At 39.3% G+C, this 27,039-nt stretch overlaps 1 protein-coding gene and 1 long non-coding RNA gene across 2 annotated transcripts in view; one reads left to right on the top strand and one right to left on the bottom strand.

Moving 5' to 3' along the window:
* The window catches only part of LOC140340515 (uncharacterized), a 127,430-nt gene that overhangs the window by 11,487 nt on the left and 88,904 nt on the right, over positions 1–27,039 (bottom strand). The gene's annotated exons all lie outside the window — the stretch shown is intronic.
* LOC140340514 (dual specificity protein phosphatase 8-like) overlaps positions 1–27,039 on the top strand; it is a 36,803-nt gene that overhangs the window by 4,056 nt on the left and 5,708 nt on the right. The window contains exons 2-3 of the mRNA XM_072425775.1: positions 21,548–21,770; positions 26,156–26,285. Of these exons, the coding sequence (XP_072281876.1) occupies positions 21,558–21,770; positions 26,156–26,285 (343 nt within the window). The 5' untranslated portion in view covers positions 21,548–21,557. The remainder of the gene's footprint in view (positions 1–21,547; positions 21,771–26,155; positions 26,286–27,039) is intronic.

Here is a 27,039-nt window from a genome sequence, read left to right as displayed (position 1 = left end):
ATGTGTCTGCGGCGTCCTCCAGTGATGCCCAGCATCTGCGTCACCTGGTGATGCCTGCCCGGCATGTGAACATTGTGACGCGAGGCTAGGGGACGCAGATGGTGGACATGGCACATGTGGACGTGTGGCTGGGGGGTGGGAGCATGCGGCTGGGGAGCAGACCAGGTGGGAAATTTAAAATATTAAATATTTTTAAATGTACCACTTTGACATTTAAAAATATTTATATAACAAGGCCGCCAAGGAGGTTAATGTGTGTATGTTAGTTAAAAACATACTAAACCTGCTAGTCCCTCTCCCCCTCTTGGTGCTTAAAAATATTCAAGCAGATTAAATTTTACTTGGACCTATAAGACTTATCGCCTACCTAAAATGGACCTATGCTCGCGTAAAGAACATGGGGGACTGGGTGTGTCTGATTTTATAACATACTATTATGCGACCCATCTGCATCAATTAGCCTTATGGGCTACATTGTCCCCATTTAATAGATAGACCGAACTCGACAATTGTAGATTGCATTTTAACTCAATGCTTGGGAGGTCTAAATTCTTGATACCAGATGGCTCCCTTTTAGCCCCTATGCAATTCACCAAAAACACTTTTATGAGTAGCAGATCCACCTTGTCCTCCTGCCTGCATATGCCCCAACTACCGGATAGCTTCACAAGGAAGATGACACTCCATGGTCCTCTAAAGGAATCTTTACCTTTAGAGGCATTATACACCAGCGCCTAAACTGCTCCCTTTTGAATTTAAGTCCTTATTAGGTTGAATGAACAAAAAGGAATTACAAAACATACAAACAACATAAATAATGAATATGACAATCTTTTTACTTATGTACAAAGCTGTTTACTTCAAAAAGAGAGCACAAAATAACAATGCAAAGAAAATGTCACTTACAAAATTGTAGCTGTCTTAATATCTCTAAGGTTATGTAATAGTAAAGTAGTACAACATAACAATGGTATAGAATAATATACATTAGTATAGCTATACAACAAGCAAATCAAACAATCATAGTAAAGCAAATCAAGTATAGAACAGGGTAACAATTCATACAGGTAAATGATATATACATGGTAAATTATTACAAATCATAAAAAGCCTTAAAGTGGTAATAACTTGGAGAAAATGATCATATAATATATTGAGATTTTGCAGAGGAAAGGCTTATAACTAAGCATGTCATTAAGGCCTGGAGCCTAAGTAGCTTAAGATTGACAAACCATTTGCATTCAGTTTGTAACAGTTTTGTATCCTGATCCTTTCCCCATGGGTTGGGGGAACATGTTCTAAACCATATTTATGTTTTCTGGCTGTACGGTAACTGACTGGGGTTATTGCATAAATGTGTTCATAGATTATTTTCCTTTGAGGTCTTCTATTTTTCCCCACATAAAATGCTCTACAGGTACATATGATTAGGTAAATGACTCCCATTGTAGTGCAGTCTATGTATTGTTTAGGCCGGTATGGTTCTCCGTTAAAAGTATGTTCATAGCTTCATGTATCCACTGGCATTGTGCACAGTGCCCGCATCTAAATGTACCTCTTGTGTCTTTCCTTTGGGCTATATGGAAGAAGTAGTGGCTTGAAACAAGAAGGTGCTTTCCTGTAAACTATTTTAGGTCTAGCTCCAATATATTGATCATTTATGGGTCAGACCTTAGGATATGCCAATTTTTGGCAAACCTTGATTCTTGTGATAGGATTTGTGGAGCCTTGTGCCTTAAGAGACCGTAGGCTTTCTAAAATGCTCCTTTAGGTTAATTTTTATAGTAGCCTTGTTCCAGGAGTCTTCCTCATAGGGCCTTAGCTTCTTTTTGAAAGAATGAGTCTGTGGAACAGTTGCGTTTTTTTACTTTTATTTTTGCTTTGAACTTATAAATATATTCTGTCCTTCTGTGATTTCATTATTGTACAGAATAAGACAACGTGCTCTTTATTCCCTGATGAAGCCGAATCGCAAAACGTGTCGGGTATGAGACGTTAACACCTACCATAGTAGTATTAGGGACTATACTGTACTAGTACTAGCTATACTGTACTAGCTAAGCTACCATCTCTCTACTTCAACTAGATTGAATAAGCTAATACCTTTCTATGCATATCTGAATGTATTTTGAACTGGAGATGTCTCTGGGGAGATGGTGTATTTTCCCCCCTAAATCACAAATTTTAGTCATACATCTTTGCTATTTTAGCTCTCAGAGCATTAGTTAAAGATCTGCTTCATTTATTACAGAATTCAAAGAAAGAGCACGTGCCCTTTGCCAGGGTAGCCATAGCCCCTGCAAAGCATAGGGTCCTTAACTGTTCTCGGGTTGCAATTGTATATCAACATCCCTAGTTGTAACTTGTTTGTGTCGTTTGTAGAACATAAATGTCCTGTAAAAGTTTTTGAATTTGAGCTCCCTTTTCTCTTTCAAGACGAGCTTCGTGTTTAATAAAAAACCTCAAAGAACTGGTTTGTGGGCCGCCCAGACCGTTGCTGGGTGTGAAACAGAAGTACTATTTTCAAGGAAATAAAGCGGTAGCTGATTGTTTAAATCAGCCAAAACCGCCGGGTCTCTAAGTAGACCTATTAGGTCTCCAAAATTTTTCACCACGTGACATTTCTGTTAAACATAGGGAGACATGAATGGAAGCATGGTCGGAAAGGATGATGTTAATAATACCAGAATTCTCACAGACCGAAAGATCTGGTAGGTTGGTACCAGACAGAAAGTTGGTAGGTAGGAATGCTTACTCCCTGGATCTATGGATCTAAAGTCTGTAGTGTCTCCATGGTAAACCCATTGATAGTTATGATCTGCCAATCTCAGAATTTTATCAGATCTAAAGTGAGTTTCTTGTAAGAAGGCCACCAGTGCTTTTTACAAATGCAAATCTCTAAGTAGAGCCGTCCTTTTTTTTCCGGTATGTTTAGTCCTTTTACATTAAGGGAGATCACCTTTGTACACGGCATTATATTTCATAGGGGAAGTCACATTCAATCAAGTACCCGGGTATTTGAATGGGCTATTGGCTTGTTTTAGGGGAGTCACAAGGACAGGGTCAAAAAATAGGTGGGGATTGGGTTAGGGGAGACTATTTTGGGCTAAAGTGGATACACCACAAGTCCCTAAACTTTTAAGGTTGTCTTACGCGGGGGAAGTTAGAACAGGATTGCACTGGGGAAGGACTCCACCACATTCCGCCCAAATTTTAATACAAAAACAAACATTTGTAAGCAAGACCTAAAAAAATAGTAGCAATCAATAAACAAGACAGAGAACCAGCTGTAATTAAGTAATACAGCATAACATTTTTCTCTTTTCACCTGGTCTCCTTATCAGGAGACCAAAACGCAGCAGTTCCCAGATGAGGGGACATTCCCCGAGACATACCAAGCTCAAGGGGAAGGCTCCCCCACTTGGGGAACAGTTATCGGAACACACAGAAAAGGAAAGGCCTCTAACAAACAGGCAGGTATGACAGGTTAAGTTGGAGTGGCATCGCTCTCCCACTCAAATCAGGTAGGCGGTAATGTCACTTAACAGATCAAATTAGGTTACCCATCTTACATTAAAAAAATAAAAAAAGTATGTATAGCTGCAAAGTGTAAATACTCAGCCATCAAGGGTCAGGAACACTGGAGACCTCTGGTGTATATTTAACAGATGGAGATAATTCAGGAACAGAAAGAAAAAAAGAAATGAAAAGTCAACACATAAGTAATGTTCCTCGCAAGGTTCAATCTTCCCCAGATCTCAGGTGGCAGCATGGTGGGGACCTCTCGCGAAGGGGACAGGCACTGTCTTCATTGTGGTCTTGATAAGTCAGGCATAATATTCATTTGAGTACCATCAAAATCTAGAGTCCCATGAGACTAGGCCTTCCTCATAATTTTTTCTTTTACCACATAAAAATAGATTCTACACAGCACATCACATGGAGCCTCCGGATCAAATCTGCACATACACCAGCATCCTGGGAGTCCCATGGATCAGGGGGCCCAAGGGAGGAAGGAGATTGTGTCCCAGTGTGCACTGGCTGGGCAGGAATCTCACTCTGTGAGGCCTGTGGTGAAGCTGGAAAGCACGAGGGGGGGGGGGGTCATTAAACCCAGACTATTGTACTGTTATGTAATGTATTAGGGAATGTGATGTGATGGGAATGTGATGGAGAGGGGAGCTGAGAAAGCTGGCTTGGCTCACCTCCCTGCTGCTATTGGGTGCTGTAAGATGCCGTCCCATTGGAGGGGCCACGTGTCACCACCATCTTAAAAGTGCCGGCAGCTGCACTCCTAGCCTCTGACGCCGGGAAATGCATGCAAAGCCCGGACTTTTTGATAGGTGCAGAGCATGCCGGGGTTTTTCGTTTACCTGACATTGGTCGGGGGCGGTTAGAATTCCTGCAGAGGAAGCAGAAAGAAAGAACATTGCTGTGGACCAAGCCCAAGTAATGCACATTCTCACAGCACCATCATGAAGCCACACCCCTAACTGCTCCCTTTTGATGAAGTGCTAGAAACTCTTGAATTTCCCGCTAATTCATACTACAGCTACCTCCAATGCTGTCACTTTGCACAAACTTTTACCTCAAATTACGACCGGCCTGACATACGAATAACTTGAGTTGTGACCAAAATGTTAGGTTTACCTTACGACTAAAGTATTCAGTTACGACCGGAATGCCGACCGATACCAACACACGTGGTTTTAAACAAAGACCTGACATGCCATTTGTGCGTAAGCGTCAGTCTGAGCCCAGATATGCATGTTTGTGCAGTGTCAGTGATTTTGTGATTCAGTGTCCGTGCAGTGCTTTATATAATTAATTAATTTTGTAAATCAAAGTAGCCCCAAAAATAAAAAAAAAAAGCTAAGGAAGGTGAAGAAAGAAACAATCTCAATAGAAAAGAAGATTGGTCACACTAATGCCATATTTTGTCACAATCTCGCTAATATGTACAGCATGTTGAAATCCTCCATCTTGCATCGTTACATAGTTATCTTGACAATCTTACGAAGAAAATGCAGGTTATAGCCTATCTGAGACTATATTTGTGAAAAAAATTGGGCTTTCTATTTGTCTCAGGTCAATTTAAAATGATAACTTTTAAATTGGTATGGGAGCCAAGTGGTTTTATGGATGGAGTTGCCCTTCAGAAGATGTAATTTTTAGCAATTCATAATGTTATTTAAACCATTGACACTTATGTTGGGAGCTTATCCTGTAATAGGATATTGCAATGTGTATGTTCCTATTACCTTTTATTTTTATAACTTTATTATGGCCTGGTCTGTTTTTTTATGTTGGTTAATATTCTTTTATTCATATAAAAGCATTTTTTTTTCATAAAAAGCATAAAAGGAACTGGTGAAGCAGGAGCTTCTTTTTTACATTTTTTCCTGAGATTTTACGGATTCAGAATTTAAGAGGTTTATTTAACATTTGCAGCTAATCCTTTTTACACCTATAACTCGCCACTTTGGTATCTCGTTAAATCACATGTAGCATGCCCAGCTTTGTTTAACATAATAGGTGCTCCAAAAAAGACTGTTGCTGGGCAATCACTTATCTATAATGCTTCTAATCACACAATAAATATTAGCTGCTCATTATATATAGGATATATATGATGACTAAATATGTTTAAATAGGTTGGTAGCAAAGACAGCCGATTTTGGTGAAGGGAAAAGTGCATATAACTGCACTCTTGTCAGTGCCACTTCCCATTTAGAGCCATGTGTTTTTATTTGGCTGGTCCACAGTATACATTCCTGTGTACAAACCACATTAGCCCTAGCTAATTTTCCATAATTTAAAAAGGCACACATTTATAGTTGTGTATTTCATTTCTTTTTTTTCTGTTCTGGGTTGGTGTCCTATAAATTACCCCTACTAAATTCCTAACCTAATTACTGTTAATGAGAAAACTAAACACACACAAAAAGGTCTTGGTTATGCAGAGCTCTAGAAGTAAACAATAACTGCCATACTAAGACCCAAAACACTGCTATTTAAACAGGAATGGTCACATGCCAATTACAAAGTGCTTTGGTAATTGATTCAGGGAACTGAACCAGGAATTGGAACATGATTGGAACCACTTCTGCACTCTGCAACTTCTACCACAAACATTTGTAATGAATTAACATTCAGAAGCTACCTGCTAAACTACCTTTTCTGCAAGTCGTCTGTAATGCCTTCCTGAATTTTAATTATGTAGTTTTACACCTGCAACTCAGCAAGTCTTTTAACCTTAATTACCATTCACCCAACTCACAAATTCTTACCCCCTTTTTTCTTGTGGTCTTTGGAATACCAGATCTGTCTGCAACAAGCTAATCTCTATCCACAAACTTCTATCTAAATCTCTGAACTTTCTGGCTTTCACTGAAACTTTGATTTCTCCCTCTGCTGCTGCCTCTGCTGCTGGACTCTCCTCGGTAGGCCTGCACTTTGCACTTAACACTTCTGACCTGGCAACAGTGGTGGTATGGGTCTCATTCTTACCCATAGTTGTATATACACAGTCCTACCCCACCTCTTTCATTTTTGCCTCCTTTTGAAGTGTGTTCCATTTATCCTTTCTGTCCCAACCCATTTATTGTTGCTGTTGTCTACCCCCCAAGCCCAATCCTTCAATTTTTGGAAAACTTTGACTCCTGGCTCCCACATATTCTTTCTCATAACCTGCCCACCCTCATCCTTGGTGATTTTTTTTCAATCAGTTTTATTAATTTTTTAAAAAAGTACAATAAACAAAGGAACAAGATACATACATATATACAACGTGTTTATAGTACAACAACGTTAACTTCCATTAAACAAACCTATATTCAACATAAACTCTGAAAATTATATGAACGAGGAAATAGAAGACCTTCTGGGCCTAGAAATGCACTTATTTTTCAAACTAAATATGAAACAACATAGGTTCTAAATATAAGCATGTGACGTGCACTATAAACAAGTGGACAGTTTGAGGAAAGACATAATAAAAACCCAACAGATTAGCTCATGGCATAGATGATGATAAATGATAAATTTGAAATTGCAGAGGGATAGCCCTTAAATCTGAAACATTTAACCAATTGGACAAATATTATCTCTAGTGTAAGTACACTTAGGGGGATTCTTTAAACCAATCCCAGGAGGACCAAGTTATTTTAAACTGTTCCATTCTATTGTCATCTTCCGCAACCATTTCCATATGATGAATTTTTTCAAGCTCGGAGACCCAATCTGTAATGGAAGGAGCAAAAGATTACTTTCATAATCTTAGAATTAGAACCCTGGCAGCTGTAAGAAAGTGGCATAATGCGCCGTTCTTGATGCTTTTGAAGGAGCCCGGGACCATAGATAAAAGCGATTTTGGGATTATTAGGTACAGTAGACCCAGTGCAATCAATAAATATCTGAATAATCGTATCCCAGAAACGGCATATGATTGAGCATTCCCACCATAAATGAAGCATTGTCCCTCTTTGTGAGTGGCAATGCCAACATCTATCAGACTGTGGGGGTGAAATTGGATGCAAGTCTACAGGGCTACAATACCATCTAGATAAAATCTTGTAACTAATCTCCAGGGCTTTGGATGTCAATGTGAGCTTGTGTGTAAAAATAAAGGATTTTTCTCAATTTTATGCAGTTACTAGCTCATTTAGTTCTCTCTCCCAGTATCAGGCGTATATAGGAGTAGTGGAATCAAAGTTCTGAATGAGCAGCTCATATAACCTGGAAATAATATAAATAATATGGGTGGGGCGACCACTCGAACTGATTAATTCCTCAAATACCATCAAGCTTCTATATAATATTGATGTATCGGTGAAGGAGGTTACAAAGGAGGATAATTGTCTATATGAAAGCCATGATAACAACTTGCTTTTTTTGGTAAAGTCATAGGAGGAACCTGTCCGTTATTTAACATGCTCTTAAAGTGGCGATCATCAGAGGCAGACCAAGATAAAAAGTTTTTAGTGCTTATTGCCAGGAGAAATGACGGGTTGTCAAAAAGTGGCGTCATGGGGGCTGGTCTTGTTGACAATTTACCGAATCTAATGATGACATCCCAAATATGCAGTTAATCATTGGTTAGTTTAGGTATAGGAAAGGTTGGCTGTAACAGAGATATTCACCCATGGTAAGGATCAGGGACTAAATGGTGGGAGCGACTCTTCCAATAGTACCCACTCTTTCAACTCACTATTATGAAACCAATAGTACCCACTCCTTCAACTCACTATTATGAAACCAATCTATTAAGTGCACTAGGACCAATGCCCAATAGTACGAAATGATATCTGGGACCCCTACTCGTTGAGTATTGAATGCTAATCTGGGGCGCTTTGTATTCTATAAGAATTTTTGAAATAACCTAGATACGTAACTGGTAGGAATATGGGGACTGTTTGGAACACATATAATATTCTGGGTAAGATATCATAATCTGCCAGCTCACCCTGTCAAAGGCCTTTTCTGCTTCAACTGACAGTTTACACAAAGGCGTGCCTGTAGATTTGGCATATTGGATCAGTAAGATAGTCCTAATGGTGTTATCCCTTGCTTCCCTTCCATAAATTAACCCAGTTTGATCCTTATGTATGAACCTTGGCATATATGGGGAGAATCTATTGGCTGTCAATTTAGAAAATATTTTGGCATCTACAATAATCAATGGTATGGGCCCGTAGTTAGAACATATTGTATGGTCTTTTCCTGGTTTGGGAAGGATCGTAAAATGTGTGCTTTTAGGCTCTGTGGAAAAAGCCTTAGTTAAGAAAAGAACATGTTTAAGGGTGTGTAATTTATAAAACTGTGGGGTGAATCCATCAGGGCCAGGACTCTTCCCGGCTGGTGTGTATTTTATGGCGGCAGAGACCTCTTTTTCAGTAAATAGGGATTCTAACTGGGATACAACTTCAGGGTCTAATACTGGGAGAGCTGTTTTAGTTATGTATTCTTGTAAGGGGCTGCAGGGTTAGAACAGGTTTGATAAAGATCTGAGTAGTAGTTATAGAATGTCTGCAGAATGTCCCTGGGAATGGAGGTCAGTGCCCCATTTGCATTCCGTATATATGTGGTTGGCGTGCGTGGGGGTAGTCCTCGTGCCATAAGTCTGCCACATTTCTCCCCATATTGGTTAATTAATTTGCGGAAGCGGTGGGTTCTAGCAGTTGTTGGTTCTAGAAATACATCAGAGGCCATGTTTTGCTTATGTAAATGTTCCAACGAACTAATTTTATCAGTTGTGAGCTTAATACCTTGTGTTCTAATCTTTTTGAGCCTAGCTCCCTGTTGTTTGAGAACCCTTCTTCATAACTTCCCATTGTATGGGGAGGGTAGGATCTGAAGAATGGTCCCCAATGAAGTTAGAAATAGTATCAAGAACCGCCTTTGCACAGATTGAGTCTTTGAACAGGGAGTCGTTACACTTCCACGTCCAATCGCTATGGCCCATTGGTAGAATTTGAAGTGACAGGGTAACTGAGGAGTGGTCAGACCAGGGACAAGGATCTATGGAAGCAACTGGATGCCAATCAAATACTGGGTGCCTTGCTAGGATGTAATCTATATGGGAATACATGTTATGAGGGTTGGAATAAAAGGTATAGTCTTTGGTTGCTGGGTGTAAAGTGCGCCAAAAATCCAGTAACCTAAGGTCATGTAGTTTAGAGCGGAAAAAGTTTAACTTCGAGTAAGAGATTGAGGTTTTCACTGATGAAGTATCAATGCGAGGGGTCCATTGTAAAATTCAGGTTGCCTCCCACAGTGATAGTACCTTCTGCAAACCCCTTCAGGATCTCCAAGTACTGGGATGTAGCTATTGTAGGTTGATGGTTATGTGCATAAAGGGAGACAATTTCTTGTCCCACATAGAAACTTTAAGGATTAGATATCTGCCCTGGGGATCAGAGCGAGAGTCAATTATCTGTACTGGCAGGTTTTTTGAAATGCAATTGAGACTCCTTTAGTTCTGGGTTCTAGATTTTAGCTGTGAAACCTGGTGGAGTAATAGTGGTTGCAGAAAGTGGGGATCTTATTGGATTGAAAGTGGGTCTCCTGGAGGATTAAGATGTGTACTCTTGCTTTGTGTTGGGCATATAATAATTGTGAGTGCTTGTTGGGGCTGTTAAGACCCTTCACATTAAGGGTACAGATATTCAATGTTTGTAACTGATAATGTGTTTCTGACATTGGGGGGAAGGGACAAGGAAAGGGACACCAGAGGGGCCAAGTTCTCGTCTATGGGGTGAAAAGCTAAAGTGGGATCCCAAGTACCCGTCTGTAGGACGGTAGACCTATGTGGAGGAAGTGTCGGCGTACAGCAGAGGGAAAGAAAAATGCAAACAAATTAACAGATAAATCCTAACTGGGGGAACCCACAAAACCAAAAAATAAAATATTTACCAAACTAACAGAGTATACCTACCTGAAATTCTAAACATTAACAGAACACCATTAGCCAAGGTATAAGACACAAAAATGAATGAGGTAAGTATACAGGAGGCCATTCGCTAAATTCCAACTAAATAGGTGAGAGAATCCAGGGAATGGTATCCCCAAGTAAGCCCCAGCCATCAAGAGAACATATATACCTCACTTATCTTTACTTTAGTGATTTGACTTTCCTGTATATATTTATAAAACCAACTGAATAGGAAGCTGCACCATATCTTCCATATCCCATATCGTGCCCACCTAAAGACTTAGGGGGTCTCCTGAAAATGCTATAACAAAGTAACAATTGTCAAGACAACCGGTGGGAGATAAACTTAAGCAGTCCACTGCCTAGATCCTAAAATTATATCAAAACAACTTGGTGATTTTAATGTTGCAGTGAATGACCCCAACCACCCTTCCTAAGTCAAACTGCTCTCCATTACCTCCTCCTTTGGACTAACCCAGAACATAAACAGCCCCAGGCACATTGCTGGACACACACTGGAGCTTGTATTTTCCAAACTTTACAACCTCACCAATCTTTACATTTTGTAATTTCCCCTTTCTGACCACAATAGTCTTACCTTCAACCTTTCTAATTTTGGCCCCCATTTGCCACTTCTCAGACCAGGTTAATGGCAGAGAGATTTGTAACCTTGACCACTGCGTATCCTGCGTCACTAACCCCCACTCTTTTAATATAACCTGTCCAGATCAAGATGCCACTGCTTTTAACCACACCTCCAATCTTTGGCCTTGGATAAAGTTGCCCCTGCCACCTTCTTCTCCCCCTGTCCTGCTAATATCCAACCTTGACACGAATCATACCAACTGTCTACAAAAGATTGCTTGTGCAGCAGGGCCCAAATGTAGGAAATCTGGTCTCCGCGCTGATTTCATAGATTACAAAGCCAGGCTAAACCTCCTTAACACTGCACTCACTGTTGCCAGCCAACATTAGTTCTCCACTTTCAACTTTTCAACATTTGACTCCCTCCTAAACCTTACACCTGCTCCACCTACAACTACCTTCCCTGCCTAAGACATGGCTACCTACTTCAAAAATAAATGCAGTGATGCTCCTGCTTACAATACCATTCCAAACATATCCACCCCTTTATTAATTTTATTACTATACAGTATTTATATAGCACTGACATATTACTATTGCGCTTTAAAAAGTCTGTAGTCTTGTCAGTAGCTGTCTTTCAAAGGGTCTCACATCCCTATCGCAGTCGAATGTTCATGTATTTATGTATGTTAATCTTCTCTTTATCTTAATACAGTCTAAGGTTAATTTTGTGGGGTGGGGGGAGCTAATTAACCTAACTGCATGTTTTTTTGGAATGTGGGAGGAAACCGGAGTGCCCAGAGGAAACGCACACAAACACAGGGAGAACCTGCAAACTCCATGCAGATAATGCCCAAGCTGAGATTTGAACCTGAGACCTAGCACAGCAAAGGCCAGAGTGCTAACTTCTGAGCCACTGTGCTGCCCACCCCTTCCACCTGTAAATCATTTACAACCACCTTGAGCACTGTGATTTAAGATGCACTTTTGTGACTCAAGATTGTAATTCCACAGGCATACCGTCAGCAGCATCCATAAATGCTGCTGACGGTATACCCGTGGAATTACAATCTAATGCAGAAATTGCTTGAATCACTACTGGCAGTATTCAGAGGGAAGAATAAGAGATACCACTCGCAGTACTAAATACTGATGAGCATACCACATATGGCTAGTCACCGCAGGATATCACAACTTAGTGAAATACACCAACATCTAGCTATATGTGCTTCATAGATTACATTTGGAACTAACGAACCGCCTTGAGAGAACTACCAAGGAGATTCTGAGTTCTCCACTTACACTCTTATGGTTTCCATTCTCCAATACTGCCACTTTTACTACCCTGTTGTATACTACCAGAACATTGCTAGCAGACTAACTATCCAACGATCTGGCTGCTCTCATCCTTATCATAACACATGGTCCCTTAAATCATAAACTGGCAGATGAATCATATCGAACTCTTTAATCCCCTGGGGAAGCCCTTATTGGGCGAAATGTGTCAGGACCGAGTTCTCTTTACTCTCTTCATTGTAACTGCCTAAATTTGTACAAAATGACCACAGACTTTGATTTATTATCTCTAAGCAAACTGTGTTAGTGAAACTTCTAGCACAGGAGAACGTTGTATAGTTGAGACTATTTGTCCCTTTTAATTTATAAATTTCTAAAATTTTTATGATTCTTAGTGCTGAAAAAAGCCTGTCTTTTTTTTTCTTCTCTTTCCCTTTGCCTTACAGCTTCAGCACTGTTAATATTGATGGAAGTCTCCTTTCGTCTTTTATCATCTTCTTTCTGGAGTCCATTTGACTCCATCCTCTCTGATTTACTATATGCACACTCCTCAACCCTGGCTCCACACTAACAAAACTATTCAAATTATCTTCTCTTTCTACTGGTATCTTCCCCTCAGCCTTCAAACATGCCATTGTTCTCCTAATCCTGACTACTTTCTAGCGACCCTCTAATCTCCTTTCTTCTATATGTTTCCAAACTTCTTGAGCACCTTGTCTATAAAAGACTCATCTGAATACAATCTTTTCTTGACTCTTTCCAGTCTGGCTTTCTACCTGCCCATTCCACCTAATGCCAATGACCTCATCAGAGATAAGTCACATGACAACTTTTCTCTCCTCCTTCTACTAGATTTTCCCTCCATTGCTATCAGTCAGTTATTTCTCATGGTTTGCTTCCTATCGGTTTAACCACTCCTTTTCAAGTTTCTTTCCATGATAATTCCTCCTCTCCTACTTTCCTCCCTATTGGTGTTCCAGTCCTTGGACCTGTTCTCATCTTCCTGTACTCCTCACCACCAAACCTGTATCCTCCTTTGGTTTACAGTACCATCTGTATTCAGATGACACTCAAATCTATTTGTCCACCCCTGGCCTATAACCCTGCAGTCTCTGGCAAAATGCTCAGTAGAGGCATATTGTGGTAAACTTGTCCAGCCGATCATATAACCTTGTGGTCAATTGCTCCATAAGGTTAACATATTTAATACAGTTAATCAGGGCTGAGGGAGATTTCCAATTTTTGGCTGTCAAGCATCTGGCTGTTGTAAGTATATTAGTTATCAACCATTACTGAGTTAAGAGAGCTTGCATAATGGCAATCCCCAAAGGTTGAGTTAGGAGGTTCAAGGATATACCTCAGCAACTCTTCAAGGAGTTTATTGACTGTTTGCCATAAGGGGACTATACATAAGACAAAGCTGCATCGCCAACACAAATTGCTTGTCGTTGGAAATATCTTGTGAAGCACCTCTGGGGTCAGGTTCTAGTGCATAAGGATTTTATGTGTGTTTTCCTTATATACAGTACACAAGAAGCTTTTTTGAGCTTGTTACCAGATCATTTTCCATAAGTCCTCTCAAAGGATGTAAGGGAAACACCAAATCTTTCGGGGTCTCCAGAGCAAGGAGTTAGGGTGCATTGGTGCCATCCACAATTTCTTCGTTCCCTCCAACGATTAAAGGACCGCAGAGTTGTCCAAGAGGTTAGAAGCCTAAGATGTGAGGCATAATATTATTTAGAAAAAGCCCCCCCCAGTGCTGCATAGGGAACATAAAACGCTTTTGGGGAACCTATGTTTTTTGTAGTCCCAAATAAAGTCTATGTCACACTTAACCTTTCTTCATTAAAGTGCAGGCATCTCTCTCCTGCTCATGTGGGCAGTTCTGACTCTGGGTATGCTTCTGCTCCCAAGCCTAATCAGTTTTTCCCATTCCGCCGGCCAATCTGGAAATAGCCTCTTGATCGTTCCTGACTATTTAGCTAGCTCAGACACAGCACTCCTGTACAGACACAGCTAGTTCCTGTACACCTGTTGCTTGATTCAGTGTTTTCCAGCTCCTGTGTTAACCCTTGTTTTTCCTAGTCTGTTGTTTCCCAGCCTGTTCCCTTGTGCTGTTCCAGTGTTTCTGTCTGTTGATATTCCTGTGTCACCTGTGTCTCCTGTGTTCCCTGTGTCTGCAGTGGCCCCTTTGTCACTGGCGTTTATTTCCTGGATTCCTTGTATTTGACTCTGGCTTGTGATCTGACCTCTCTTACTTGATGCCTGCCCTGACCCCAGCATTCCTTGACAATTCTTCTTAGTAATTTGGTACCATGTACCTTCCTGCTCACCCTGGTGTGACCAAGGACCGCAACCTGGCGGTAACCAGCAGCACAACATCCTCACCACTAGAGGCTCTTGAGAGGACATGGTTGCAGCTTAGACCGTGCCTTGGCCCTTCTTATGGCTCACACCACATTTGTGCAAGCGTGTGAATGCCGAATTTGAACACCATTGAAGTCAATAGTGAGAGAATTTGGGTTATTTTTAGGGACTGTGAAGGGATGTAAGGGCAATTAGATTGCACTTGCAGCCCTTTATTAGTTGTATGTATTCTTAGAAAGTGTTTCTCTATCCAAAAACACAGGGCACTAGATGTGATGAATGGGGAAACTTGTCCCCATTCAACCTCTAGTGCCCAGGGATTGCCTGCAGTCACAGCTGTGACAGCAAAGTTCACTCTACAGTCACAGCTGTGACCGCAAAGTTCCACTGCGATACCCGGGACACTATAGGTTAATTAACCTGTAGTGCCCCAGGAGTATCACACTCTTCTCAATGATTGCAGCCTTGGCTGCAATAATTGTTTAGCTCAGTGTGCAGTCACAGCTGTGACCGCAATGTTCCCACAGTCATGTGACCGTAAGAACTGAACTGCAGATAAGTTCTGAGATTCCACTACGATCTCCGGGGCACTACAGGGGCACTATTTAACCTTAACCACACTTTTCCCCCGCAAGTATCTCTTAAGCCACATACACACGTGCAATTCTTGTCGTTGGAAAGGATCTTTCACGATCCTTTCCAACGATAAGAACCGCAAGATGCATGAATGAGTGCTGTACATACAGCACCGTTCTGCTCTATGGAGAGGGGAGGGGGAGAGCGATGGAGGACGGATCTACAGACGATGAACGACCTGGGCTGTACACAAGCCAGATTCTCGCCCGATATCTGGCTGATGCCGATTATCGGGCGAGAAAAATTTGACGTGTGTACACAGCTTAACTCTTTAACACGCACAGTAATATGATACATTTGATACAAAAAAAAAGGTTAAACACAAACACACATTTAACAATAATTTTTTTTTTAACACTTTTTTTTACATTTTTTTTTATCCAAATTTTTGCTATCGAATCTCGTTTTTTTTTCGGGTCAGGTCTATGCGAATTCAAACAGCCATATTTGGGTTGAATATAAGGACAACCTGAATTCGAACACCAAGATTATTTAGGACATCCATAATGTCAATGGTGAGTCTTGTGTTGCCCCAAGCTTGTCAATCTGAGATGAAACCTCCCTGATATTTAGCTATTATAGAGGGCAAATAGGTCCCTAAACAGGTCACAAGTAATCTAGTAAAAATCATAGTATCAGTATTAAGGAGAGCAATGGGGCGATAGCTGGTGGGATTTTGCATTGAAGTTGGGATAGGAAAGCCCTTAAGGAAACCAATAAACACATTTGTCATATGAGGGACCAAAGTGTGTCCGAATGTCTTATAATATGTCTATGAGAAGCCAACTGGGCCTTGAGCCTTGTGATGCAGCAGATTTGTAATGATGGCAAGTATATCTTCCCCTGAAATTTCTTTGTTGAGGCCATCTAATTCCAAATCTTTAAGGACCGGAAGAGAGCAACTGTAAAAGATATTCATTGATGTGATTGTGTAGGTGGGATGCATCCCCTAATTGTTAATTGTGTACCATAGTGTATAAATTGGAATAAAATTCGCCAAATATTTTAGCTATATCTTCGGGGTTGTAGTGGACCCCGCCTAAGAGGTCACTGATAGATAGGGGAGTAGATTTAGCTGTGTGTTCCTGCACTTGCCGAGCAAGTAGAGTGTCTGATTTGTTCCCTTTGTCTTCAAAGTTTTGTCTTAAGTACATTAGGGATCTCTCTGTTTTATTTAAATCTAGCTGTTTATATGGTGGGGGCGGAATACAGGGATTGTTCCAATTTGTGCAGTTTATCCAAGAGACACAACTTTTTTAAAGTTTAGAACATTCTGAAATACAGTGGCCCCTGACAACTGCCTTATGGGCTTTCCATAGGGTGAAAATCTGCTCCAGATGCAGATTCTCTAGGAAATATTTGTCTAGCGTATTTTGGAGAGCCAATTTTTGTAGGTGTATATTTTATCAAGAAATCATTGAGACGCCAGTTACATAGTTACATAGTAGGTTAGGTTGAAAAAAAGACATAAGTCCATCAAGTTCAACCACTAGGGAAATAAACATATCCCAGATATAAAACCCTATAAGAGCTAGTTGGTCCAGAGGAAAGCAAGAAAAAACCCTGGTACAATTTGCTTTTCCAATCAGATGTTCCCTGGATCAACAGTCACTGTCATTTTCACTTTAAAGCCTTAATACCCAGTTATATTCTGTGCTTCTAGAAAAACATCCAGCTTTTTGTTAAAGCAATCTATGGTAGTTGCTGAAACTACTTCCTGAGGGAGCCGATTCCACATTTTAACAAACCTTACAGTGAAGAATCCCTTCCTTATCCGGAGCTTAAACTTCTTTTTCTCCAGACGCAAAGAGTGCCCTCTTGTTCTTTGTAATGATCTCAAAGTGAATAATGGGGAAGAGAGTTCTCTATATGGACCGTTTATATATTTATACAGGGTGATCATATCCCCCCTTAAACGTCTCTTCTCAAGGGAGAATAGATTCAGTTCAGCTAATCTCTCCTCATAGCTGAGCTCCTCTGCACTCTCTCCAATTCCACAATATCCTTTTTGTGAACTGGTGCCTAAATTTGGACTGCATATTCCAGACTTGGTCTGACCAATGCTTTGTACAGGGGCCGGATAATGTCTCCACCTCTGCAGTCTATTCCTGTTTTACAAGAAAATACTGCTGTACGTGCTGTTATTAAGTATATAATCTACCAGAATCCCCAAATCCTTTTCCATTTCTGACTCCCCCAAATGAATTCCCCCTAGACAGTATCAAGCATGCATGTTGTTAGCTCCCAAGTGCATAATTTTACATTTATCTATATTAAATGTCATTTGCCACTTGCTGTCCAATCAAACAGTACATCCAGGTCTGCTTGTAGAATATAGACATCTTGTATGGACTTAATACCATTACATATTTTGGTGTCATCTGCAAACACAGAAATAGTACTTTTAATCCCAAACTCCATATCATTTATGAAGACTTTAACCAGTAAAGGTCCCAACACTGAACCCTGGGGTACACCACTAACAACCTTGGATCATTCAGAGTATGAATCATTAATTACAACTCACCCTAACTTGAATATTAACCATCTGTGGAGTACAGTGTCAAATGCTTTAGCACAAAAGTCCAAGTACATATATCAACTGCTATTCCACTGTCTACCTGTTTATTTACTTCCTCATAAAAAGAGAGTAAATTTGTTTGACAACTTCTGTATTTCTTGAAGACCATGCTGACTATCACTTATAATATTATTTTCTAGCAGAAACACCTCTATGTGGCTCTTTATAAAACTCTCTAAGACCTTTCAAACTATGTACGTTAAACTAATGGGTCTGTAGTTTCCTGGTAATGACTTTGCTTCCTTTTTGAAGATAGGAACCACATTGGCCTTATGCCAATCCATCGGTACCTTGCCAGTGACCTAAAGAGTCTCTAAAAATCAGAAATATTGGCTTTGAAAAACCTGAGCTCAGCTTTTTGAGGACACGTGGATGTATTCCATCAGGTCCCAGTGCTTTGTCAACCTTAATTTTTCCAAGCTGTTTCTCAATCATATCAATTCTGAGCCATTGTGTTTCTCAATCATATCAATTCTGAGCCACTGCCATTGCTATTGACATTGCTATTATGAATTTGGACTTGAGCTCTGCCATATATAGCAGACTCTAATCATTAATTGTGTGTTATTCAACCCCACATTCAACTCAACCATAATGCCTCAACCTCATCGCTTGTTTCCTTCGCAATTTCTTCTTTCACGTTTACTTTTAGATCACTTCTCACATACAGACAGACACCACCACCCTTTTGACTCTGTCTTTACGAAAAAGAGTATACCCAGGAATATTGACAGCCCAGTCATGTGAAGAACAAAGCCAGGATTCGGCAATACCAAGTGATATTTCTCCTCACTCCTCACTCATTAAGGCTTCCAACTCCCCTATCTTGTTTGCTAGACTTCTAGCATTGGTGAACAGGCTCTTTAAACCATTGCTGCTTTTACCATCATTGTTTGCCAAATCATTTTTTTTTCAGTACAACTAGTACTGCACAATCTAATGTTTGTTTGTAACATGGGAAGCTCCCTACAATTATTGTAATTAGTGACATTTCTTACTGAAGGTGACTTAGGAATCTGCTGTCAACAGAATGTGGACATGGTCAGACCAACCAATCGGGCCTATATTAGTATGTTATATGGCCCTCATCATAGAGGTATTTGTAAAAAAAATAGTCAATCCTGTTGTGAGTTTTATGGAGTGCAGAGTGGAAAGTGAACTGCTTATCTTTTGAGTGGGTTGTACGCCAGGCATCTAAAAAAATTATGTTCTCTTACGAAAGCCTGCTGATATACATGAGATAGGTGTTGGGCTAATAGCTGGGTTGGTAGATAACCAATCCAAGGCAGGAGAACTGATTCTAAAAAAGTGAGTAGGAAACAATGACATTTTGGTATAACTAAAGAGAGTGCTTGCTTACGCATCCTTCATGTGGAAAGCCATAAGGTAGAGGCCGGTCAACCAGGTTCAAAGGTCCCGATGCCTTAGTGTCTGCCTCCTGTTGGATCCTTTCGTATCTTTAGAAGGGTTGATACTCAATTGCAGAGAAAGGGTTCTTGCCTGAGGATCAAGTAGAAGACATTAGGGAGACTCATGTCTGTGTCCGGTGGTCTCAGATTTGCACCTTTTGTTCTCTGGAAATGACTGTGGGGAACAACAAGGTTGTCTTCATTTTTCTTTGTGGCCAACTACCTGCCAATCTGAACCAGCAGCAGAGAAAAGTGGAAGGCGTTCCCAGCCAGGGATAGTAGGCTGTGAAATTTCCAGGATGGAGAAAAAGTGAGGAAGGTCCTCTGGTTGTTTAATTGTGACCGATCTGCCCTCAACATGAGCTGTCAGACTGAATGGATAACCCCATGCATAGGGAATGGATGCATCTCTCAAGATGGTGAGTAGAGGTTGAAGAGTCCGTCAGCGCTGTAAGGTAGCTTGGGATATGTCTAGTTTTATTGTCCACAATGCAAAACAAGTGGAGGTATTCTGTATATATCCTAGGGTGATAACAATTCTTCTGTAAATGTTGTGACAATAAGGACAATAAGCATAAAAATGAAAACTAATTGCATTTAAGACATCCACTATGCAGCAAGCAAAAACCCTGTGTTAAGTTTGGTTTAAAAAAAAAAATATGCACACTCAAAATATGTTGACAAATAGCTGTAAAATATTATACACAAAAATTGCAACATATATTGAGAATCAGCTATGTCTTGGTTTTATATAACCAATTTCTATTATGATGATAATACACAGGTATAGTAATAACATTTTTTTTCTACTTTTGGATTAAAATTAAACATTAGATAAAATCTAAACACACTTCCAAAAAAAAAAATCTAAATACATTTCTCAAAGATAACATTTTGTGTGTAAACAATCTTGCCTATAAAATATGTATTTCTGTTTAGTCTTCAGTGACTCATGCACCACTGCCAAACACCACAGCCAGGTCCTGGAACTTTCTTGAGGACTGCAAAGTCTGGCGGACTCTGTATTATCTATTTTGGACACAAGGAAGGTTTTGTTGACTGGTCTAATTCTGAGAAAGTAGACTCCTTCTAGGAACCTGTTACACATTGGAGTTGTTTTTTAAAAATGTAGTATGAATATGATGATCAAAGGACACTTGCCATACTTGCTAAAGACCATCCTTACCCTTATATATTTTTATGTAAGCGTTTTACAAATGTATGTCATTTTACGCAGCACTGTATATTAAATAGGGGCAGCAAATGACAGACAGATACAGACAGTGACACAGAGGGAGAAGAACACCCGGCCCCGAAAAGCTTACAATCTAGGGGGTAGGGGAAGTATCACACGATCCAGCCTTGAAGAGCTTTATTAAATCAGGCCCAGTGTGTTAGAAACGGAAACAAATAGGCAAGCATAGGGATCTGAGCAACTTTGACAAAAGCCAAAATTGTGGCGCAAGAAGACTAGGATTAGAACATTTTCAAAACCGGTATTGTGGGGCATTCCTGGTATGCCACAAAGATTGTCTGCACAATTTATCTCCTTTACCAGGTCTGGTGGGCACCTTTTAAAAATGTTTTTTTTTGGAAGAAATTTGGGTTTTGGTGGATGGGTAGTTTAAATGTATGGTTATATATACACAACTGACAATATGAGTAGGGTGATAAATGTGTTTGTGATGACCACATTGAGGGGTTAGCGTTGATAAACATAGAATGGGTATGTATCAAATTATGATAAATACAAATGTGCCTATTAACTAGACAGATATATAGTGTATTTTTGTATTTAAGTTTTCTATTGATGAAAAAAGGACATATGAGTATGAAATGATATGAAAGAAAAGCATTTAAGAAATGTGAACTCTTTATGAGTAAAAATCAATAATATTCCTGTGAGTTGATCAGCGTACATCTTCTTGACTAAAATTTGATTAGGTATTTGGTAAAGCAAGCCTAACTTTTATTCAGATTTTTTTCTGCTTGTTAAACAGGATAATATTCAGTATATATTTTAATTATCATTTATTTTAAATCTAGTTTTCAAATGACATAAAACAGTTCTGAATATTTAATGATCCAATTATCATTTGAAACATGTTTTGTGCATATGGTTATTTTGATAGTGAACTGAAAAGTGACCTTGAAAATTGTTCCAAGATGTTAAGGTGCATGGGATTTTAACTGTATTAATTATTACCTGCCTTAATTGTATATTTTTTAATCTTTGAACAGACTTTTCAAAATGGGGGGAGAGAAGAGGTCATCCCAGGCAATGCAGGCCCAAAAACTGGCTGGAATCTTGAGAGAAGACAGTGAAGGGATCCTAGTAATTGACTGCCGATCATTCGTGGAGTACAACAACCTCCATGTCGTCGGTTCTGTCAACCTTTGTGGTTCTAAACTGGCCAGAAAGCGTCTTCTTAAAGAGCTTCTTGTTCTTCCTCATCACCCTAAGGTTAGTAGTAAATTGTAGAAAGTAAAGTCACAGCTTGTTGGTGCTCAAGCTCTCATGTAGCACTTGCTTCTCTATGCAAAAAAAAGTAAGGCAAACAAATTTTTTTTTAAATATAATAGCAAAATGATCAGGTTTGAGCATGTAGGCCCATTAAAGGGTTAAAATCTGGGGGTAAAAGAGCGAATTTACTAAACTTTTTTTTTAGGTTTGTGTACGCAAAGAAAAATGGCAGAGCTCAAGTCCAAATTTCAAATAGCAATGTCATAACCTTAAACAAGCCACAATAGCTCAAAATTGATATAAAGATAAGGTTGATAAAGCACCAAGACCTGATGAATTACACCCATGTCTCAGAAAGCTGGGCTCAGTTATTTCCAAGCCATTGTCAAGGTTTTAGAGACTCTTTAATTACTGTCTTAATTACTGTCATGGTACCAATAGATTGGCATAAGGCCAATGTTGTATTGTTGTTTGCTCCCTTTAAAAAGGGAGCAAAGTCATTACCAAGTAACTACAGACTGGTAAGTTTAACTTTTATAGTCTTCTATAGAAAAATCCTAGAGCATTTACTCTCCATTTACCACTTTTACTCTCCATTTAGGAGGAAGTAAACGGGTAGACCGTGGAGTTGCAGTTGATATAGTGAACTTGGACTTTACTAAAGCATTTGGCACAATACCCCACAGTAATCCTAATTTAGAAAATTAAATCTGTAAATGGATAAAGAACTGGCTGAAAGACTGCATCCAGACAGTAATAATGAATTATTTATACTCTGAATGGTCTTTAGCGGTGTACCCCAGGGTTCAAAGATGGGACCCTTACTTTTTAACATATTTGTAAATGGTAAAGAGTTTGAGGTTAAAAGTATTTTTTCTGTATTTGCAAATGACACCAAAGTATGTAATGGAATTAAGTTCATACAGGATGTCTATAATCTACAAGCATACCCTGGAAGAACTGTTTGATTGGACAGCCAAGTGGCATATGACATTTAATATTGAGAAACGTTAAGTTATGCACTTAGGGGACTACCACCATGCATGCTTCATACTGTCTAGGGGGAATTGCAAAGAACAAAATTTACCAAAAAGGACTCCTATGTTTACTAAGGTTAATATTTGCCCAGCTTGACTAAATCTATATTAGAAGCAAGAGTTTGTTGCACTTAAAAAAAAAAAACAGTAACAAAGAAAATGTTTATTCTAAATAATAGAATTGTCTACCCTTCTATGTAAAGTAGTCACACAGCGCCACCTAGTGGCTGATTTGTAAATCACAATATTCTTTAACACACATATAAATCTATACCGCATGGCTCACAGCGTTCCCCGAAGCTCTCTGACGTCTGACTCTTGCTAACCCGAGCTCCGATCTTCTCCTCGTTCAGGGGATTGGTAAGTACCCGGCGTATAAGACGACCCCCGACTTTGGCACAGATTTTTCGGGGTTAAAAAGTCGTCTTATACGCCAGAAAATACGGTAGTTTATTCGCACAGTGTTTAGTCCTATTTCCAACATAGGTCAACTAATTCCTACCGTATGGTATACAAATAACACAGATCGTGCATATTAATACTTAGACATATATATCAAGATGTTCTAAATAAATTAGCAAGCAGGAGATCAAAGGAATATCTAAAAAGAATAAGCTCCTGTCACTATTTAAATGTAAAGCAATGATATAAAACAACCCAGAAAGTTCCTTCAAACAGACAACTTAAAACTTGTGTAAATTTAAGTTGTCTGTTTGAAGAAACTTTCTGGGTTGTTTTAACTCACATTTGTATGCAATATTTTTGTTCAACCCACTGAATAAAAGCTGAAAGTCGGCAGTTCAACTGCATCTGAGTTGTTTCATTTAAAATAAATTGTGGTAATGTACAGAACCAAAAAAAGAAAAAAGTTGTCTCTGTCCAAATATTTATGGACCTAACTGTATGCAATAATGTAATAGCCATATTTAATTCTAGCATAAGTAGTCAACTATACAAGCTGATATCAAAGTCCATGCTTGGTGCACAGAGATTTGGATAGTACCATAAACTTATTGAGTATGGACTGACTTCCAGATCCACATTTGGCCTTGCTTAACATCCAGCAATATGCATGCAGCCCTATCTAGGCTGAAAAACTTACCCTAGTGGGTGATGCTACCAATCAGTATTGATGGAGCCTTTTTGGAGGGGCCATGTGAAACTAATTTGTTAGGGACAGGGGGATTTGCAAATTGCATATGTTATCACCATTCAGACATTTTTTAGTACCGTGTTTGCAAAATTCATCAACTCATAATCTCTCTCTTGATTTGGAATAGTGAAAGTTAAAGAATGAGGTATAAAGGTATACTTGCACAAATTCAAATTAGTTTGGATAATCAACCAACAACTCAACTATGCATGAAAACATAAGAATTGGAGTAAATAAAAAATAGCAGCAGGTGCTCTTGACTGATGAGTAATTATGGGAAATACTGAACAGAAGGCAGTTCAATCGCTGAAGGGCTGGACAGCAGTACAATGAGTGTCTGCAGGTGATGTCCTCCATGGTTAGAAATACAAGCAGGTGCTTATCCACCATTGTTATCATCATTCTGATTGGCCCCAGAATTATTCTGTGGAAGGACATTGACCCCAAACATACAGCCAATGCCTTTAAGAATTATTTTCAGTGTAAAGAGGAACAAGGAGACCTGGAAGTGCTAGTATGGCCCATAAGGAGCCTTGATCTCAACATCTTGGTGTGTCTGGGACATCTCCAAGATGTTTGGGCCAACCTTCTTGCCTTCAAAAACTGCCTGAAGGACAAATGATGTTTTGAAGGCAAACTGCAGTCACACCAAAAATTGCTTTGATTTCAATTCCTATTCTGTTTATTCATGTTGCATTGGTAATTAATATAAAACACACTATAAGCACATCCATTTGTAAAAGTGCTTTTAGTTTACAGCATTTTTAAAATATTTACATTATTTGCAAAGTAGTGCGCGTGTATAAAGTGTTTTTTTTTAATGCAATGTCCTAGAGAGAAAGTTTTTCAAATACGTTTGTCAATTCTAAAGCACATAAGCCTGGCATCCTGTTTAATGCAGACATACCTTCCAACATTTTAAAGTGGCAAAAAGGAACAAACCCAGAGGATAGCAATGCCCTTAAAGCGCCACTTTGAATGGTGAAAAAACAAAACCTAGTTTCCTATATCTTTAGAAAGTAGGTTCTTTTATATGTTGATCAAAAGAGATGAGGAATTTGATTTGAATTGCTGCTACATCTTAAAGGCTGGGTCTACATGGATGTTTTTTTAAAAACGCATGTAAACGTTCCTATTGCATTCAAATGCACGTTTATTAGCATTTTTAAAGCTGCCTTGCGTTTTTCTGCATTTTAACTAATTTGCATAGTAAGTGCTCAAAAACGCAGAAAAACCTGGGAAAGCGTCCCTTTGAAATCAATAGAAGCGTTTACATGCGTTTTGGGGTGTTTTCCAGCGTTAACCCAGCGTTTTAATTTCTTAAACGTTGCAAGCAACGTTTAAAGATAAATGTTATAAACGTACCTAAAGGAAACGTCTTGGTGTAGATTAACCTATTTTAATGCAAGGGGATTTCAAAAAAGGGCTTTAAAAGCCTCAGCTTAAACTTTGGGGTAACAGTCTGTGTAGACTAAGCCAAAGTGACCCATTTCACAGAAACATTTACTTCATCAGACTTCCTACATCATCCACCCTATGCAAAAATAAATAAGCCTTATGAAGCAGATGTTTCTGTGAAATGTGTCACTTTTTATTAAACTGTGGCATTTTACTCCCTAAACACCTTAATCTTTCTGAACAACATATAAATGTATTTCCTTTTAAAACTTAAATAAACTGTTTTGTTTTTGTTTTTTAAATATAACTCAAAGGGGCTCCCAATCTAATGTTCCTGCCTCAGTCATATGTTTTTTTTTTACAGTCTAAGGTCAATTTTTGGGGGGAAGTCAATTTGGGATCTGGGAGAAAACCCACCCAGATACAGAGAGAACCAGCAAACTCCATGCTGATAGTGTCCTGACCGAGATTCGAACCTGGGACCTAGTGCTGCAAAGGCCAGAGTGCTAACTACTGAGCCATATCTCCAAAAAAACAACCCTGTTTGTGGGGTTTACTGTAGTATTGTGATTATTAGGCAGAAGCACAGTGGCAAGGGAATTACAATGAACTAAAATTATACTCTATGGTTATTGGTGGCAGCTGACAGAATCACACCAGAGTGTAAACAATACATGTCTCAAGTAAAATCATGGGACTGACAGCGAACTACCAGGACAGGTATCCTGATAATGCAGAAATAGTTTTGTGTTGTGTTTTCTTGTTTTTTCAACTTTATTTTTACTTCCAATAAACAGATAGACTCTTCTTTTGAAAAGCAAGTTGTGGTATATGATCAGGGCAGTCGGAAGCTATCTGCTGGTCATTTTGTCTCATTGGTTGTGGGGAAACTGGAAAAAAAATACAGCTCCGTTTCTCTTCTTGAAGGTAAGATGTTTCTGAAGTTTGCTTTACCTATAGTAAAGCTACATTGAAGGTATTATTGATACTGATATTTACAATCTTTTTTTAAACGCATACTGTCTGAGTTGCTTCCAAAGCTCCAAAATATGTGCATTACTACTTATAAGTGTCAGGTGGTTTACATTGCATGCCATAAATAATCTAGTTGCCAGACCTTAGACTAGAATTTCTATGGTAGGGCTGGAGGCAAGGTGTAATAATAAAGTCAACACCTGCATAGGAATTCATGAGCCCTCTGACCTTAAACGGAGAGAGACTGTGCATAAATATTGCCTATAGTGCTTCCAAAGCAGGTAACCTGTTATTATGCTAACAAACTTCGGGGATCTGACCATTTATTAGTGGGATTTCTGCATTGGTGTTTCTAGACCTCCTTACCTTCTAAAGCACAGGTAATTCTCTCCTTTTTAAAATTTCAAAACCTCCTATATTGTAGAAATTCAAGTGTGAATTGTTGGTGATGAGCTTCATCTATGGAAGTCTCCATAAGATCTAAGTTCACATACAGAACCAAAATGTCACTTGTTTAGTGGCTGAACCATATTGTTACATTTTCTGTTTTATGTGGGCTCTTGGGTTACAGCTTTCAGGTTCTGAACAAAAGTGTAAACCCCTCACATTTACAAAATATGGCATTCTGGAGCCCTTTTAATCCGTTTAAAGTGCTTGTGTGTGTGTGTGTGTGTGTGTGTGTGGCACACTGGGAGAACGAGGTAGC

Source organism: Pyxicephalus adspersus, chromosome 11, assembly GCF_032062135.1.
Source record: "Pyxicephalus adspersus chromosome 11, UCB_Pads_2.0, whole genome shotgun sequence".
NCBI lineage: Eukaryota > Metazoa > Chordata > Amphibia > Anura > Pyxicephalidae > Pyxicephalus > Pyxicephalus adspersus.
This window is presented reverse-complemented; position numbering and strand designations above follow the sequence as displayed.